Raw genomic sequence first — 18,148 nt, forward strand, 5'->3', positions numbered from 1 at the left:
CATTTTTCACCAGGGCTGATTTTCCTCCTGTTTTCACAAGAGGGGAAAGAAAAAGACAAAAATATATATTAAGTATTTTTCTCCTGTTCTCACAAGAGAAAAAAAAAAGGGGGCAAAAATTATACCTTAAGACTTTAGTCCTGATGTTTTTCTCAGTCTGAAATGTCCAGCTGAAGGTAAAATAAAGCATTTTTCATTCTCCTGGTCATCTAAATCAGGATTAGTCTCCAAGTTGCCCCCTGGAAGTTTCTAGAGAGAAGAATTTTTCTTACCTGTACTACGAACAAAGTTATTGCCTTAAGGGACTCTGACGTGTCTTTTGGCACTGGAAGTTATTTTTTTATCTTGTACCTTTTCTGCTTTTAAAAAAAAAATGAGTCAAGTTTTATTTTTAATCACGCTTTTATTCCCCTCCCAAAAAACAAGCCAAAAGGAAAAAAAAGCCCCCAACAAATCACATCCTCCCCTGCTATATTTACACCGCAGACTTCTTAATCTCTTGTGTAAATACACATATTCTGAATAATCTCTGGAAAAGAATGCTATTTTTAGCATCCTGCCGATGGATAAATCTTCATTATCAACTTAACGCTCCAAGAGAAAAGCAAATCAATTTTCAGAGCTGTCAAAGATCGAGATAAGCAGGGAGATTAAGGGCTATTTAAATTATTTGCAACAAAAAGAACCCCTCAGTTGTTATAATAACTCCAGAGAGTGACTCTACCACACACATCACACGGGCAGAAGGGATTATTTGGGACCTGAGTTACCAAAATCGTTTTCCAAAGCGGGAATAACCCACTTTTTTTAAAAGAGGTTCCAAACATCTGGGAGCTTCACTTCTTCCTGCCACTTAGTTTGTCTTCATAGTTGACTGGGATCATTCCAGGGCACTCCTCTGGCTTTGCCAGGGGGTGCTTGACAAAGCCCTGCCTGATGACATCGATGTCCCGTCCCAGATGCTCCGTCATGGCCGAGACAATCGAAGGGGGGGCCTCCAAGTCTACCAAAAAATACCTGCAAGGAGAGAAACACAAAATAATGACAGCGATAAAAACACACCTGGCACTGCAACGGCTCGAATTCCAGAGACTGTTTGATGGGATTGCTTAAATTAGGTTTTCTAATTTATTTTTTTTTTTATATTGTGGTACCGGAGTTGTCGGAAATGAACTTGATGATCTCAGAGGTCCCTTCCAACCCAGCTGATTCTGTGAAAGCTCAGTGCTGTCTCGATTCCAAAGATGAAAAGTTCAGTTGAACACTTCTTTGTTCATCATGGATTCATGGAATAGCCTGAGCTCAAAGGACCCACAGGGATCATCCACTCCAAGCCCTGGCCCTGCCCAGGACACCCCAACACTCCCCCCTGTCCCTCAGAGCGTTGTCCAAACCCTCCTGGAGCTCTGGCAGCCTTGGGGCCGTGCCCACTGCCCTGGGGAGCCTGGGCAGTGCCCACCACCCTCTGGGGGAAGAACCTTGTCCTGAGATCCCCCCTGAGCCTGCCCTGTCCCAGCTCCAGCCCTTCCCTGGGTCCTGTCCCTGCTCCCAGAGGTCGGAGCTGCCCCTCGGGAGGAGCTGCAGCCCCCGCTGAGCTCTGCCCTGGGGCTCCTCTGCTCCAGCTGCACCAGCCAAGTGCCCTCAGTCCCTCCTGGTGTGGTTCTTTCACTGTATTTCCACAATAAATTCCTTTGCTGAAGAACTGCAGCTCCTTCAGGAGCAACATCATATCTACTGCTCCTGCCAGGGATGAGTGACCCAGGGCAGGAATCATCCTGCAGAGAGCAAAACATCACAGAATCCCACCATGGTTTGGGTAGGAAGGACCTCAAAGCCCATCCAGTGCCACCCCTGCCATGGGCAGGGACACCTTCCACCAGCCCAGGTTGCTCCAAGCCCCGTCCAACCTGGCCTTGGGCACTCCCAGGGATCCAGGGGCAGCCACAGCTTCTCTGGCCAACCTGGGCCAGGGCCTCCCCACCCTCCCAGGGAAGAATTAATTCTTAAGATCCAATCTAAACTTATTCTCTGTCAGTGTGAAGCCATTCCCCCAGCTCTGCTGGTTCGTTCACAACATTTAAAGGGAGGAGGGATGGCCAGGGCCACCAAGATGGTCCGAGGGCTGGAGCAGCTCTGCTGGGAGGAAAGGCTGGGAGAGCTGGGATTGTTCAGCCTGGAGAGGAGAAGCTTTGGGGTGACCTGATTGTGGCCTTGCAGGGCCTGAAGGGGCTCCAGGAAAGATGGAGAGAGACTATTTCCAAGGGCTGGAGGGACAGGACAAGGGGGAATGGCTTCCAACTGCCAGAGGGCAGGGATAGATGGGATACTGGGAAGGAATTCCTGGCTGGGAGGGTGGTCAGGCCCTGGCCCAGGTTGCCCAGAGAAGCTGTGGCTGCCCCTGGATCCCTGGAAGTGTCCAAGGCCAGGTTGGACGGGGCTTGGAGCAACCTGGGCTGGTGGAAGGTGTCCAGGGTTGGAACTGGATGATCTTTAAGGTCCCTTCCAGCCCAAACCTTTCAGGGACTCCAGGATTCTCCAAGGACACCTCTCCAGGAAGCATCCCCTGGCCTGAAAGTGCTGTCCTTGAAATGAAGTTTTATTCCCCAAGCAGGATCAAACATCCCAGCTTGATATCAAGGTGGACCTGACAGAGAGGAGTTTGTTCTGCAGGAGTTATGGATTTGAACCAAGTCACCTGTAACAGGATCATCACAATCCACCTTCACAAAGGTCACCTGGGAGGGTAAGTCCCCAAGACCAGAAGCTGAACTGGGAGCCTGAGCAGGAAAGCCAGGAGGTGGGGTCATGAACTCGACACCCTCGTGTCCTTCTCACTGAGCTGAGTTAATTTTCATCCCTCTTAACGTGTTCCATCCAAAATATCCCACCCAGAGGGTCGGAAGTGACTCAGGCACCGTGTGCTGAGTTACTGCCCCGGGGTGGATCCACCTCAGAAAACACAGTGGGGATGCTTTTCCTCAGCCAGGCCCCCTGATCCCGAGGCTCTTACACGTGAGCAGCCACAACTGAGCTTTCCAGAAGGTCTGGAATTCTTGGATGTGAGGGGTAAGATGGCAAAAAACCCCTCCCTGCAGCCCACACTGAGGCAACGACTCCTCCAGAAGAGTTGCCCATCTGGCTGTGACCAGAGCCAAGGGGCCAGTGCCAGGTCCTACCAACCCTGCATTCCAGGGATAACTCGCCTTAAAGGATTGGTCCTCCTTGCAAATCCTCCCGCGCTTCCACAGGGAACAAAATCTGGCTTCGTATGTTTGGAGACCTGAACTATCTGCTGCCTCCTGGTCTCCAGGATTGTACATTTGGAGACCTGAACTACCTGCTGCCTCCTGGTCTCCAGGATGGAGGGATGCCACCTGGTTAAGAGTTTTGGGAGAACCAGCCTGGACGATCGGTCGGGAATCCCAGCACGGACACATCGGAAGGACGCACAGCCCTCACAAAGGGCAGCTCGGGTTTTCTGGGAAAGCCATTAAAAGCTCCAAATGGTAAATTTAGCAGATGACACCTTGGGAAGCAGCCTCCAGATCCCTCTCCCAAGAAAGGAGGATGGGGGGAGAACCTCCTGCCCCGTTCCCTTCCCAGAGCACCGACGCCGTTCCCGTTCCCGCTCTTCGCCGCATCCTTTCGGCCCCAAAACCGAACCCGATTTCTCGCCCCCCTCGGCTGCTGCTTTTCATTGTGAGCTCCTAAAACAGCAAGAGTTGTGTGTTTTTTATCCCACCCCCCCCCCCCCCTTCCAAAGGCTGCTTTGCAACTTTGTGCTTTCTCTGCCATTAGCGAGGGGTGGAAATTTCCACTGACGCACTGTTGATAACCCAAGGAGGAGGGGGGGGGGAAGGGAGGAGGATGAGCTGTTCCAGCAGATCTTTCTGACTCCTCGGCAGAAAAAAAAAAGGTATTTTATCTGAGGAGACAAAACTGCAGCTTGAAAAAAACAGCAGAGCCGTTAGAGAGCAACGATCGCCTTCCTCGGCCAAAAAAATAAAAAAAACCACCCCAAAAACAGAGGAAAGGAAAAAAATTAGTGTTTCTGCATTAAAGGAGGAGAAGAAACGAAGGGCTGCAAAAATAATAAGGAAACACAATGGACAATGCAATCCCCGGGGAGATCTGAAACCCTCTCCCCCCCCCCCAGATATCCACATTTAAATGGACCCTCCCGAGGCCGGGGGGTTTTTTTTACCCCACCCTCAAACCTTAATTTCAGGCTGATGATGACCCAATACACAACTGCTTGTGTAGTAAACAAAACCAAATCCCAGGGAGACCTAAAGACAGGGAAAAATACAGGAATGCAGGAGGGAAACCACCTCATTCTTGCAGAGAGAAATGCAAAAGCATTTACACTCTCTAGGAGTCACCAGGGGAGAAATGCAGGAAAATTCCACTGATTCACTATGAGACCACGGTTATTTTTGTCCTCCTGCTTGGCTGCAAACAGAAGGATGATTTAAATGCAGGAGAGCAGGGTGGAATGTATTAAAACAATGCATTAAATGAAAAAAAAAAATCAAATATAATATGGCCTCAAAGTAAGGAGGACGTGCCTTTGCACAGAATCAAAATTTAAAAAAAAAAAAGGGGGGGGAGAAAAGGCAGGTTTCATTTATCATTTTTATATATTCAAGCCAGAAACTGCTTGAATGAACCTTGAGTCCTAAGGACACTGAAATATGTTGCTGTCAAATGGACAGTGTAGAACTTCAAAGAACCCGCACCAAAATTCGCTTTGGAATCCTCCTGGAATCCAACTCCGTCAGCCCAGGGAGCTGAGGGGGAAATGGCAGATGTGGTGGGCTTGGAGGAGGCCTTGTGGTCCCAAAAAATGTCTTGTTCCCTCGAGGAGGTGGAAGATGTGGAGTAAAGAAGGTGTTCTGAGGAACACGCGGAGGTGAAACGTGTGGAGCAAATCACCTGGAGCAAACCACCCCCCCCCGGTGCTGGAACAGCTCAATATTTGTTCTCATTAAGTTCATCCTATATAAATGAAGTTGTTTTAGCATCCCAAAGGCTCATTTTATCTTAGCACCACTGAAAGGAGGTTCTTTGCCTTTCTGCTCAACTCTTGTGGCAGCTCCTCCTCCTCCTCAGCAGGGCACAGAGGCAAGTCCATGCTCAGGATTATCATTTGGTAGCTGGAAGGACTAGGAAACGTCTTACTTTTGGCTTTTTAGAAAAATATGTGGATGGATGTGGTGGTTTGAAACTCCCAAGAATCTAATTTTCCTTCAAAATCGCCAGGACAGCAGTTGGGAAGCTCCAGATCAAGCTCAAAAGCTGGGCCTTAGTGACCAGACTGTGCCACAGAAATGATGCCAATAAATCCACAGTGAGCAACTACTTGGGGGGAAAAAAACCACATTTTACCATCCTCAGCCTGCAGAAATATCATTTGCCAAATGTGAGACAGAGAATTATTAAGCTAATTAAATAATGGCAAGATATTCCCATAGGATCACTGGGGTGGAAAAGAGCTCCAAGGTCACCCAGTCCCCCCTGTGCCCCATCCCCACCTTGTCCCCCAGCCCAGAGCACTGAGTGCCACGGCCAGGCCTTCCTGGGACACCTCCAGGGCTGGGCACTCCAAACCTCCCTGGGCAGCCCCTGACAAGGCCTCACCACCCTTTCCAGCAGGAAATTCCTCCTCCTGTCCCACCTGAGCCTCCCCTGGCACAGCTGGAGGCCGTTCCCTCTCCTCCTGTCCCTTGTTCCCTGGCAGCAGAGCCCGACCCCCCCCGGCTCCCCCCTCCTGTCAGGGGGTTGCAGAGCCAGAAGGTCCCCCCTGAGCCTCCTTTTCTCCAGGCTGAGCCCCCCCAGCTCCCTCAGTCCCTCCTGCTGCTCCAGCCCCTTCCCAGCTCCGTTCCCTTCCCTGCACACGCTCCAGCCCCTCCAGGTCTCTCTTCCATGAGGTTCCAGACCTGGACACAGCCCTGGAGGTCCCTCAGCAGTGCCAGCACAGGGGACAGTCCCTGCCCTGGGCTGTGCCCACACTATCCCTGACCCAAACCAGGTTCCATTGGCCTCTTGCCCCCCTGGGCACACCCAGGCTCTTGTCCAGCTGCTCTCACCAGCACCCCCAGGGCCTTTCCCACTGGGCCACTTTCCAGCCCCTCTGCCCTTAGCCTGTGGCACGGAGTTAAAAAAAAACTAAATGAAGAAGAATTAAGAAAAAGAAAGTTAAAATTAAAAAAAAAATACTGTTAGACTGCAAAAGAGAAAAAAACTTCCCTGACCTATTTGGAGCCTTTGAAAACAAAGTGATGCTCAAGGGCAGCATTTGGAGTTTGGAAGATGGTGCTGAACGGGGTGAATGAAGTTCCACAGCAAGTTTTCATTGTGCTTCTGCCACTTCTCTGCCTCCTGTAAAACAGCTTTACACCCCCAAAATGGTGACTCACTCCCACCCCACCACTGTTGCAGTGGCCATCACACTTGGCCAAGGTGCTGGCACAAGGATTTAGTGATCACAGAATGACACGGGGGCCTCCACACCACAGACTTTGCTCAGTGCCTCTGAAGAGCATCACAATTCCAAACTGCACTTCCACAGGTAAGGTGGAGAAGGAAAAAAAAAAAGAAACAAATATTTTAGAGCTCTGGTACTTGAGGCACATCCACTCCTAAAAGTACGAGCATGTGGAGGAAAGAATTTGAAGGAAAAGTAATGGTTCAACTCATCAATGGAGAAAGCCCCATCTAGTGGAAGGAGACAATCAATTGAGCAGAAAACACTCCCAGTGTGCATAATCCACAAAGATTCCAGCTGGTTTTGTTCTCATCCAAGTGCAACACAGACCCAGAACCCCTTTTTGCTGAAACAACTCAAGATGTTCTGAAATCTGAGCAGAAACGGGCTGTGCATTAACTATAAATTCCATTTGGTGTTATTAAGAAAGGAAAAGTTGCACCCCTTTAATCTGTTTTTCTTTGCTCCTCTTTGGTCTCCAATAACCATGAAAATCATCGAGAGGTTTTACTTGAGCAAAGCTAAACACATTGGTATCTGTAGGATAAAGTCCTTTAAACCCTGCAAGAGTTTGTTTTCACCAAGGGGGTGGGGAGGAGGGTTTTGTTAAAACTTGTCAACGCTCCAGAGAACAATCCTGACAGGGAACTATTATTTCAGGCTCAGGAATAAAGTCAATAAAATTGTATCCAGGTGGATGATTATCAGAGGACACTCCAGCATCTCCTGTCCACGTGGAACGTTTCATTCTGCCCCGAGCTGCTTGTTTAAAGGTAAATTGTGCAAGGGCAGTTCCTAAGCTCAGAGACCTTATGGAAAGAGGAGAAGTTTGAACATGTAACATAATTTACATGGATATGTTTCCAAAATAGTCAAATGCTGCCTTAGTGGTGCCCAGAGACTTGTGGACTCCCCCTCTCTGGAAGTGCTGGAGCCAGGTTGGAGCAACCTGGTCTTGTGGAAGGTGACCCTGCCCATGGCAGGGAGTTGGAGCTAAATGATCCTCAAGATCCCTCCCAACCCAAGCCATTCCATGATTCCATGCCTAATTACTGCAGTATTCCTCTGAATAACAATCTATTCCTTCTGGCTGAGGCCACTGAGGCCTCAAGAAATGAGATACGTGAGCAGGAACTTTGGCAATGAAGTCCCACAGCACGGAACAAAGGCAAAACACAAGGTGTTCCCATGGGATGGCAAAACCATTGCAGAGCCTCAACCACCCTGGGGAGCTGGGAGGCATTTTTGGGAAGGCCAGGACAGCCACTGTGGCAGAGGGGAGGCTGGTGCTGATGGTGCTGTGGGGCCTGGAAGCCAGGCTGAGTTACTCATCCTTGGGAAAGGACCTCCTTGCCCTGCCATTCCCATGGAATCACAGGATCAAGGTTGGAAGAGACCTTCAGGATCATCCAGTCACCCCAGCACCACCACAATCACCCCCAATCCACGTCCCCAAGGGCCACATCCAGACACCTCTGGGACACTCTCAGACACAGGGACTCCACCACCTCCCTGGGACACTTATTCCAAGGCCTGACCACTCCTGCAGGGAAAAATTGTTTCTGATCTCTCATCTGAACCTGCCCTGGTTCCATCACACAAGTTCAGAGCACACCTGAAACAGCAACCTGGATTTTCTGCCTCCTGGGCTCTTGTTCCTCAGCAGCCCCTGGAATTCTCCCCCTGCAGAAAATTCCCCCCCGGGGAACATGTAAAGATAACGCTCCCAAAAACACAAATTCAGCAAGGACAAAAGTAAGACCCGAGTTTGGTTGTTTGGGAGAACAAGTGGGCCGATGAGATAACTGGGAGTGAACAGCAAAACACAAAGATTAACAGACAAAGCAAGCAAACAACAAAAGCAAACTGCCACCTTTTCAAACTCGGGTTTGAAAGGGGGGAAAAAAAAGGAACAGCAAGGCAGTGAAAAACTGGCAAACAGAACATGGAAATTGTTGTGAACAATCAGAATTATGCAGAGTTTAGCTGGGTAAATTGTAAATCAAGGAATCATGGAATGGTTTGGGTTGGAAGGGATTTTAAGGATCATCCAGTGCCACCCCCTGCCATGGGCAGGGACACCTTCCACCAGCCCAGGTTGCTCCAAGCCCCGTCCAACCTGGCCTTGGACACTTCCATATAAGTAAACAGGTAAATAACTTAATAAAATGAAGTAAATGAAATGATAAAAATGTGGGGAGAAAGGTGTAAAACCGTTCCTGTTCTCCAGGGAGATTTCTAGGGGGAATCACACACCCCCAGAACAAAGGAGAAGGGAAAGGCCACGGTGCTCCATCAATCCACAAACCCCACCAGGCTGGTGGAAATCACCTTTTCCCAAACAAAAACAGGAATGAGAACCACATCACAGGGGGGATAAAAAAAATCACTATCAAAAAAAAAATCAACAACTCTCAGATTCAAAACCCCCCCAATATTCCAACCCAGCCCCTTCCTTCTCCTCAAAGCCCCCATCACAGATTCCAGCTCTGCCAAAGCTTTGAGCCCCGACCTTCCCAAAGGAGGGGGGGGAATCCTATTTAACATTCCTTGAACGAATCCACACCTTATTTAAATGGGCCCACCTTTGTTTGTGCCAGAAAGAAGCAGCTCCCGGTACAATAATGCAATGTTTTCAATCCAAAGCCGCGGTGTTAAAAGCAATTTAACTGCAAGTCGTTAATAACAAGTAGTGGCGAGTAAAACAAATACTTGGCACAAATCTACTGCCCATTAGGAGAGAGGGATTTGTAATCCTTGCTTACATTCCTGCAAAGGTGCTTCAGGGACAGGGAGATGGGCAAAGAAATTAAATTTCCATACCCAACCCACCCTGGAACCCGGGTGTCCCAGTCACATTTGATTCATCTACGAGGTGAAGAGTATTTGTTATAATTTTCCTACTCCAATCACACCTTAAAAACAAAATATTAATGTCCTGCTGTGGCAATGAACACCTTAAATACGAATTAGCAGCTAATTCAGCTTCAGTTTAATTATCAGTAAACCAGTGATTTCAAAGTTTGATACTTGAGCCACATTCACACAATTCCTGAAAGATTATTTTCATCATTACCTAAATGCAAAAGCTGCCAATATGAGGTCTCCAAAATAAAAAAAAAAAAAAAAGAGAAAGAGGGTGTTTTCTGCCCAAAGAGATGCATTTAAAAGACCTACATTTATTTTAACATCCATGCTTAAATTTATTAGTAAAAAAATCAACTTATTTTAACATGCTGCACATGCAGCACCTGCTCAGGGAGGGGAATTTCCTGAGGAGAAAAAAAAAGTCAATTGTTTGTATGATCTGAGGTGTTTTCAAGAGAGTAAAAGTGCTCCTTCCAGTGACAGCTTTGGGCCACAATCCCCCAGGGCAGCCTTGGAAAAATCTCAGCTTTACACAGCAATTGGCAGGAAAATTCTCCTTCTCTGTCAAGTCTCTCTTGGATATCCTTAAATTTGGAACGTGCCTGTAATGCCCTGGATCTGAGAGAGATGATGCTGAGGCACCACAGGGCTCAGAGGAGGAAAAAAAGCACTTTATTTAGGAGACAACTCCCCTCCCTTGGGCTTCAGAATATGTATTTTCCAGTTTAACTCTCTACTGATCACCAAAAACAACCCCCAAACCTGGCTAAGTCCAGCAGGAAGCTTTGCCTCACTTAAAATCCTGGAATGGTTTGGGTTGGAAGGACCTTAAAAAGCTCATCCAGATCCAACCCCCCCTGCCATTGGAAGGGAACCTTCCACTAGAGCAGGTTGCTCAGTTTAATTCCATTAATTTCCATGTAATTGCATTGATTTTCATATAATTCACCAGCCAGGAGGTCCAGGGAAATAACAGGTTCAAGGTACATCCCAAGTCTCCAACTATCTCCATCCTGGTGGAAAATAAACTAGTTAAAGCTCTGCTAAGAGTTACAAAACTAAATAATATATTATATTAATAATAATAATAATAATCAACTTCAAAGTATTTTAAAAACCAAGTGCACAAAAAATGAAAAAGCTTGGGAAGATTTAACACCCTCCCCCCCACAAGACACGTGGTGTAATTTGAATTCTCACAGAAAGCCTTGAAGTTAATTCAGAAAAAGCCCAGACTGAGGAAAAGGTGACACAATCAGTACTGATGGAGTCCTTGGACCCCTCGACAGCAATTCCCAAAAAATGGAACATCAGCAGGAGTAGAAATGGGCTGTGAAGGAGAAAAGACTTCAGGAATTCTTAGTAAGTACAGGTGGATATTCAGCTATTTTTATCTTGAAGAGTTGTTTATTTCCTTTATAACTTTGTCCTGTTTAAAAAAAAAAATATAATTTTTTACAGATCTGTGAAGTAGAACTGACTGATTTTATAAAAGTGGATCAATAATAACATCAATAAATATTGATGGCTAATGTTGAATATCCTGAGTATCTTCCTCCCCAGACCACATAAAACCCTGGAGGGTGTTCCAGGAATCCACCTCACCTGCACACTGAGCTGGACTCTCCCCACTCCAGTGTCCATTCCCAGGTCCTGACACTGCTCCTGCTTCCCCTCGGAGGATTTTGTGTGTCTGGAACTGGAGTTCTCCAAATAAAAGTTACTTGGAGTTCTACAAATAACTATTCCCTGCAGCCCCCTCTCTCAATCACTTCTCCCTTTCGAGAGCCCAGGAAATTTGGGGGATACCTGGGGGATATCTGGGGAATATTGAAATAAAGAGGATGCCAAGGGGTGATAAATATTTAGGGACACTGGAGCTGGGAGGTAGAGGAGGAGCAGAGGTTGGAGGGGGCTTGGAGCAACCTGGGCTGGTGGAACTCAATGAGTTTTAAGGTCCCTCCCAACCCAAACCATTCCAAGATTCCATGATCCCCTCACAGAGTGTTTATTAAGTAGTTCATCTGCTGCAGGGAATGAGCTGAGCTACTTTCCATGTCCCAAAGATCCCCTGGAGAAATGGCTCCTGTTCATCCCTGCCCCATATCCTCGCAACACTCCTTATTTTCTTCTCCTGGCCTGGTTTCCCCGGGGAAGAACCCAAAACCTGATGCCACCCAAGCCAGAAACTGTCACCCAAAGTCTCAACTTCAGCCCCCAAAATTAGTGGAACTTCACCCCCCTGGCTCAGCTCCCTGTTTGTCCAAGGAGAGCCACACCAGCTCCTCGCTCCAAGGAAGCCCTTTGCAAAAGACTTGAATGTTTATAAATTGCTTCTACTCCAACAGAAGGATGAGGAAATTAGTAATCCTGTCTTGGAACAAGAATTTTTATCGGCTCCCATGTGTACACAACAAGACTTCACATCCTAAAATGCAGAACTGGCAGGATCAAGCCCTGTTTTGAAGGACACCAGGAGCTGGAGTGCAGGACAGTCCTGGCCCAACACCAGGGCCTGAAGCAGAGGCACAGGATGGGTTGGGTTGGAAGGGATTTTAAGGATCATCCAGTGCCACCCCCTGCCATGGGCAGGGACACCTTCCACCAGCCCAGGTTGCTCCAACCAGGCCTTGGGCACTTCCAGGGATCTGGGGGCAGCCACAGCTTCTCTGGGAATTCCATCCCAGCCAAGAATTCCTTCCCAATATCCCATCTAACCCTGCCCTCTGGCAGTTGAAATCCATTCCCCCTTGTCCTGTTGCTCCAAGCCCTTGTAAAAAAAGTCCCTCTCCCTCCTTTTTAGAGGCTCCTGGAAAGGGCTCCGAGGGTCCCTGGAGCCTCCTCTCCTCCAGGCTGAAGGAAGAGGCCCGTGGTGGAGATCTCCTGCCCTCTCTGAGTGTGCTCCACTGGCAGCTCCCCAGGAGAACCAGCAGGTCCTCTGGGGAGGCAGTGACATCCTGAGTGCCCCAGGGGGAGATGCTCCAAGAAAGGTTTAGGGTTTCACCCCTGGAGTCACCTCAGCAGGTTTGTGGAGGTCAGTAAAGCCAGCACGACCCCAAGGAGGTCAATAAAGCCCTCACAACCCCAGGGAGAAGAGAAACTGGAACAGTTTATTTGGACTCACAAGTTCATTTTTAAACAGTTCAGGGTTTACATATTTAACAGGGGGTTTATGTATTCATGGTATTAAAATCGGGGGGTTTCACAAGGATGAGGTAAAGGGGAAGACCCAGGTTAAGGCATTTTTGGGGTCTTAGGAATTGGGAAAAACCCTATTTCATCTTGGGGGATTTACAGGGGGGATCAGGTATTGGATGTCCATGTGCAAAGGGTTACAGAGTGTGCACATGCAAGGGGGGAACACGATGGGTTTTAGGCAGAGGTCTGAGGGGACCAGGCTGTGGATTCTCTGGGCAGGGCCTGTGATAACACCGTGTAAGGAGTTTCTTTCCATCCTGCTGAAGAAGGCAGGGAGAATCCCCAGAGATGAGGTCAGGGAAAAGGGGTTTTCCCAGCTTCTGTTTCCCATGGCCTTCTGCAGAGACCACTCCAATTTCTTTCTGCAGAGATCATATTTTGGAACCCAGCACAGGTTGGCCGAGCTGCTCCTCACCCGCAGCCCATGACAGGGACGAGGAGGAGCCTGTTGCTAATTGTTCTTTTGATTACCACAGGCACAGCAGTTGCTTAGCAACACTCCTCAGTCCTTGGGAGAGGCAGCACCGCTTCCCTCCAGGAGCAAAAGCAGCCCGAGCAGAGGGTGCGACCCACGGCACCTTCCTCACGATAATTCACATTTGCTGGGCTTCCCATAAACCACACCTGGAACGTCCTGAGGTGGGGCTGGGAGAGCTGGGGGGGTTCACCTGGAGAAGAGAAGGCTCCAGGGACACCTCAGAGCCCTTTCCAGGGACTAAAGGGGCTCCAGGAGAGCTGGAGAGGGACTGGGGACAAGGGATGGAGGGACAGGACACAGGGAATGGCTTCAAACTGCCAGAGGGCAGGGTGGGGTGGGATACTGGGAAGGAATTCTTGGCTGTGAGGGTGGGGAGGGGCTGGGATGGAATTCCCAGAGAAGCTGTGGCTGCCCCTGGATCCCTGGAAGTGTCCAAGGCCAGGTTGGACAGGCCTTGGAGCAACCTGGGCTGGTGGAAGGTGTCCCTGCCCATGGCGGGGGGTGGCACTGGATGATCCTTAAAATCCCTTCCAACCCAAACCATTCTGTGATTCCAACTTTAGTCTGAGCCTACAGATAAAGCAGATGATTGTGCTGGATGAGCTTTAAAATCCCTTCCAACCCAAACCATTCCAGAATTCCACGATTCCAAGGGCATCACAAATCAAACCCGGATCGGAAGCACACCTGGGGCTCTCCCAGGGCACACGTGGTTATTAATAAAGAGAGAAAAAGAACCTTTCCTGCCAATCAGCAACAGCAGATTAAGTTCAAATTTTATCAGTCAACGGCCTGAGTAGTCTGGAAAATAGTTGTGTGAAAAATGACACAGCAAAGTAATATTGTTTGAGTTGGAGAAAGGAATTCTGCAGCCCTGGGATCGGGGCTACGGCAACACAGCGACTGAAAACTAACAAAAAACTGACACCACACGGAATAAATGACACAAAATACTCCAAGCAGAACACACAGGGCCACCAACAGCCACACAGCACCTTGCTGGGATCACACAGGTTCCAGGTGTACTCCCAAAAAGCACAAGAAAGACCAAATCCGAGTCATTTCCGTGGATTTTAAAGGAGCAGCAGCTGAAGGGTTTGAAGGAAACACCTCCCACTCACCATCCTCTCCTGTGGCGCTCCGAGTGCTTGGAGATCTTGTAGGGAAGAGCCCTTTCCCCCAGGTTTTCCAGCTTCCTCACCACAGCTCCTCTCTCCATGAGAGCCTCCACGGTGCGTTTCAGCACAGCTGCTGTTTCAGGCTTGAAGAGAAAGGGAAAAAAAATGGGAAATGTCCATAAATCTGGTTATTCTTCTGATGTGAGAGGAGGGACAGGAGCACTTGCACAGCTCAGCACCAGGAGAGATGGGTCTGCAACCCGAGAGGGCAAAGTGGGAGCAGCAGCACCTCCTCCTAAGGAAGAGAATTTTTAGGGATAATTCCTTTGTGAATTATGGCCACAGGAAAGTTTTCCAGAAATGTCAACATCAGGGCCCCAGCAGAGTAGGAAGCAGAAAACAGTTAATGGATGGAACTAACCTGGTGTCACTCTGGGTGAGCTTTGGAAAGAAGGGTGGAAGGAAAGAATAGTTTTGGGGTTCCTGGACCATTGTTGCTCATTAGGATTGTTCACCAGAATATTTAAAGGGAACAGAGTGGGGAAAACATGGATCTGTGGTGTGATCCAGAGAGAACAAACAGCACCATGGGCATTTGACACTGTCACTTCAGCTGCACACTTAGAGAATCCTGGAATATCCTGAGCTGGAAAGGACCCCCCAGGATCACCCAGTCCAAGGCCTGGCCCTGCCCAGGACACCCCAACACTTCCCCCTGTCCCTCAGAGCGTTGTCCAAACCCTCCTGGAGCTCTGGCAGCCTTGGGGCCGTGCCCACTGCCCTGGGGAGCCTGGGCAGTGCCCACCACCCTCTGGGGGAAGAACCTTGTCCTGAGATCCCCCCTGAGCCTGCCCTGTCCCAGCTCCAGCCCTTCCCTGGGTCCTGTCCCTGCTCCCAGAGGTCGGAGCTGCCCCTCGGGAGGAGCTGCAGCCCCTGCTGAGCTCTGCCCTGGGGCTCCTCTGCTCCAGCTGCACCAGCCAAGTGCCCTCAGCTGCTCCTCGTGTGGCCCCTCCAGACCCTTCCCCATCCCTGTGTCCCTCCTTTGGGTGCTCTCCAACAGCTTTAGATCCTTTTTATATTCTGGCACCCAAAACATCCTCAGAACTCAAGGTGAGGCTGCCCCAGTGCAGGGCAGAGCAGGACAATCCCCTCCCTCACTGCTGGGCCTGATGCCCCCCAGGACACCCTTGGCCAACGTGGCACAGCTGATTCATGTTCATGTGGCCCCTTGGCTAAATCCCTACATCCCCCTCCTTTCTCCCAGCCAACATCCACACCTTTGGAAGATCCCAGAAGCCAGCACGCAGCAATTAGGCCGACATGCAGAGATTTCACTCCTCAGAAAAACAAGTTTGAGGGACAGGCAGCCAAAAAGCACGGAGGAGAAAACAGCTGCAGCGTTCTCTGGCTCACTGGGTGGCAGGGGGGGCTCTGCTGAGCACTGAATCACTGGGGTACTGACACCCAACAATATCCAGGAGAACGTGCACAAAGCACAAGGGAGAACGTTTGGAAAACAACTGCAAGGCTGACACACTCTCAGCAACAAGAATTATTTTAAGAATCATAGAATCATAGAATTCCTGGGTTGGAAGGGACCTCTGAGATCATCAAGTCCAACCCTTGATCCAACCCCGCCGTGGTTCCCAGCCCATGGCACTGATGCCACATCCAGTCTGTCCTTAAACACCTCCAGGGACGGAGAATCCACCCCTTCCCTGGGCAGCCCATTCCAATGGCTGAGCACCCTCTCTGCAAAGAAATTCTTCCTAATATCCAACCTAACCCTCCCCTGGCACAGCTGCAGACCCAGCCCTCTTGTCTTGCTGATGGTTGCCTGGGAAAAGAGACCAACCCCCCCCGGCTCCCCCCTCCTGTCAGGGAGTTGCAGAGAGTGAGGAGGTCTCCCCTGAGCCTCCTCTTCTCCAGGCTGAGCCCCCCCAGCTCCCTCAGCCTCTCCTCACAGCACTTGTGCTCCAGACCCTTCCCCAGCCTCGTTGCTCTCCTCTGGCCCTGCTCCAGGACCTCAGAAACAGGTCTCCTGCAGAGAACGGAAGACAAACGGGTGTCCAAGCAAAGCCAACCAGAAGGTACAGCCTGATCCTGCTCTCCTGGCAGCATTTCACAGCAGGACACAACCCCAGGTCTACCTGGCCTGCGAGGTGGCACCAGCTGGGAATGGAAAAGGAATGAAGGAGCTGATTTGCAGCTGTATTCAGATTTTATTAGATCAGACCAACATCACCATCTCTTCTCAGTCAGGAGAAAACTCGTGTGAGTCTTCAGTCACCCCGTGCATAAGATGACTCAAAGTTGGGTCCCTAAGTCTGAGTGTAAACCACAGAATCATGAAGGCTGGGAGAGACCTTCAGGATCATTCAGTCCCACCCCAGCACCACCAGGATCACCCCCAATCCATGTCCCCAAGGGCCACATCCAGACACCTCTGGGACACTCCCGGAGACAGGGGCTCCACCACCTCCCTGGGACACTTATTCCAAGGCCTGACCACTCTTCCACTGAAAGTATTTTTTTCTAATATCTAATTTGGACCTGCCCTGGTGCAATTTAAGGTTATTTCCTCTCATCCTTTCCCTTGGGATGTGGCAGAAGAGCCCAACTCCCCCTCACAACCTCCTGTCAGGGAGCTGGAGAGATCCATGAGGTCACCCCGACAAACCCTCCTTAACCACCCTGCAGATTTAAATTAAATATTACTGGGTAACCTCACTCCTCTACATCCCTCAAAGCCCAAATGACACACGAGCTTTTTGTCTCCTTTTCCCATCCCCTCAGATCAGCACATTCCCTGAGTGGCTCCAAGTCCAACGTGCTGTGCAGTTTCCAAGCACAACGAAGCCTAAGATTCAAACCCCGTGTATTTAAAAAACACAAAAGCAAACAAAAAGAACAAGAAAAAGAAAGCCACAGATTTTTCCATTCAGGACTGTAAAATATTACACATTTTTGCAACCTTCCCCACTTTGAAAACACAAACTAATTGTCGGGTTTGAAGGCTCATTGCTGTAATCCCTCTCATTCCCCCTCTCCAAAAAATGCCCTGGTTTATCAGAGCTTGCCTAAAGCCATCAACCCAACTATAAATAGGTCTCTCCTAACCCAAATACCCACAGACACAGGTTCCTTGGTTTGCCTCAGAGCCAGACCAGCTGAGGACGTAGGAAATGGCCTTGCCTGGCTCCCAACCCACGAGCCACAACATTTTTTCCTGAAGAGCCAGCACTAATTCCAGCACCACAGATGTGGGGAGGCAAAGCTGGGGGAGAGAGAAGGGGAGAAACTGGAAGCTGGTGGCAGGATGTTCGTGCTGGAGAGCAGGAAGAGCTCCCAAGAGCACAAAAGCCCTGGTTGGTAATTCCAACTCTGCCTCCAGAGTCAAACCAGAGCCCTCTCAACTGGTTTCACCCTCGGTGAACTTGGTGAACTCTGTCAGGGAACTGGGTTCACTTCAGTCAGCCAGTTCTCCAAAAGGTACAGAATCCCAGGATGGGTCAGGTTGGAGGGGCCCACAGAGGGTCATCTGCTCCAGCAGGGCCATCCCAGAGCACATGGCACAGGATGGGTCTGGAATATCCCCAGGGAGGAGACTCCACCCCCTCTGGACAATCTGTTCAGGGCTGGGTCACTGCCCAGCAAAGAAGTTCTTCCTCCTGTCCAGGTGGAACTTCCTGGGCATCAGTTCCTGCCCGTTCCTCCTGTGCCATTGCTGGGCCCCCCCAGCAGAGCCTGGTCCATCCTCTGCCCCCTCCCTGCAGCCCCTACAGACCTGGGGAGGGAGTTCCTGGAAGAAGTAACCCAAGGACTGTTTCTACAGATCAAAATTCCCCCCCCTCTGCTCCCACATATCTAAACTTCCAGCTGCCCAGAAGAAACACAGTCACTCCACCATTCCCACCAGGTCACACCTGCCCAGGTGTCACCCCAACCACAGGGGACTGCCAGGCCCTGACACTCCTTCCAAACCCCTGGCTGGCCCCA

General features: G+C 49.8%; 1 protein-coding gene across 1 annotated transcript; it reads right to left on the reverse strand.

Annotated features, from left to right (window-relative positions):
• Positions 1-383: 383 nt before the first annotated feature.
• Positions 384-17,708, reverse strand: MRPS6 (mitochondrial ribosomal protein S6). Its single transcript, XM_039389870.1, has 3 exons — positions 17,681-17,708; positions 14,153-14,333; positions 384-1,017 (listed from the first exon to the last, which is right to left on the reverse strand). Exons 1-3 carry the CDS (start codon positions 17,706-17,708, stop codon positions 837-839), a joined length of 390 nt encoding a protein of 129 aa, XP_039245804.1. The 3' UTR covers positions 384-836.
• Between the last annotated feature and the right edge of the window lie 440 nt (positions 17,709-18,148).

Source organism: Pipra filicauda, unplaced genomic scaffold, assembly GCF_003945595.2.
Source record: "Pipra filicauda isolate LSUMZ 115617 unplaced genomic scaffold, ASM394559v2 scaffold780_size116387_pilon, whole genome shotgun sequence".
NCBI lineage: Eukaryota > Metazoa > Chordata > Aves > Passeriformes > Pipridae > Pipra > Pipra filicauda.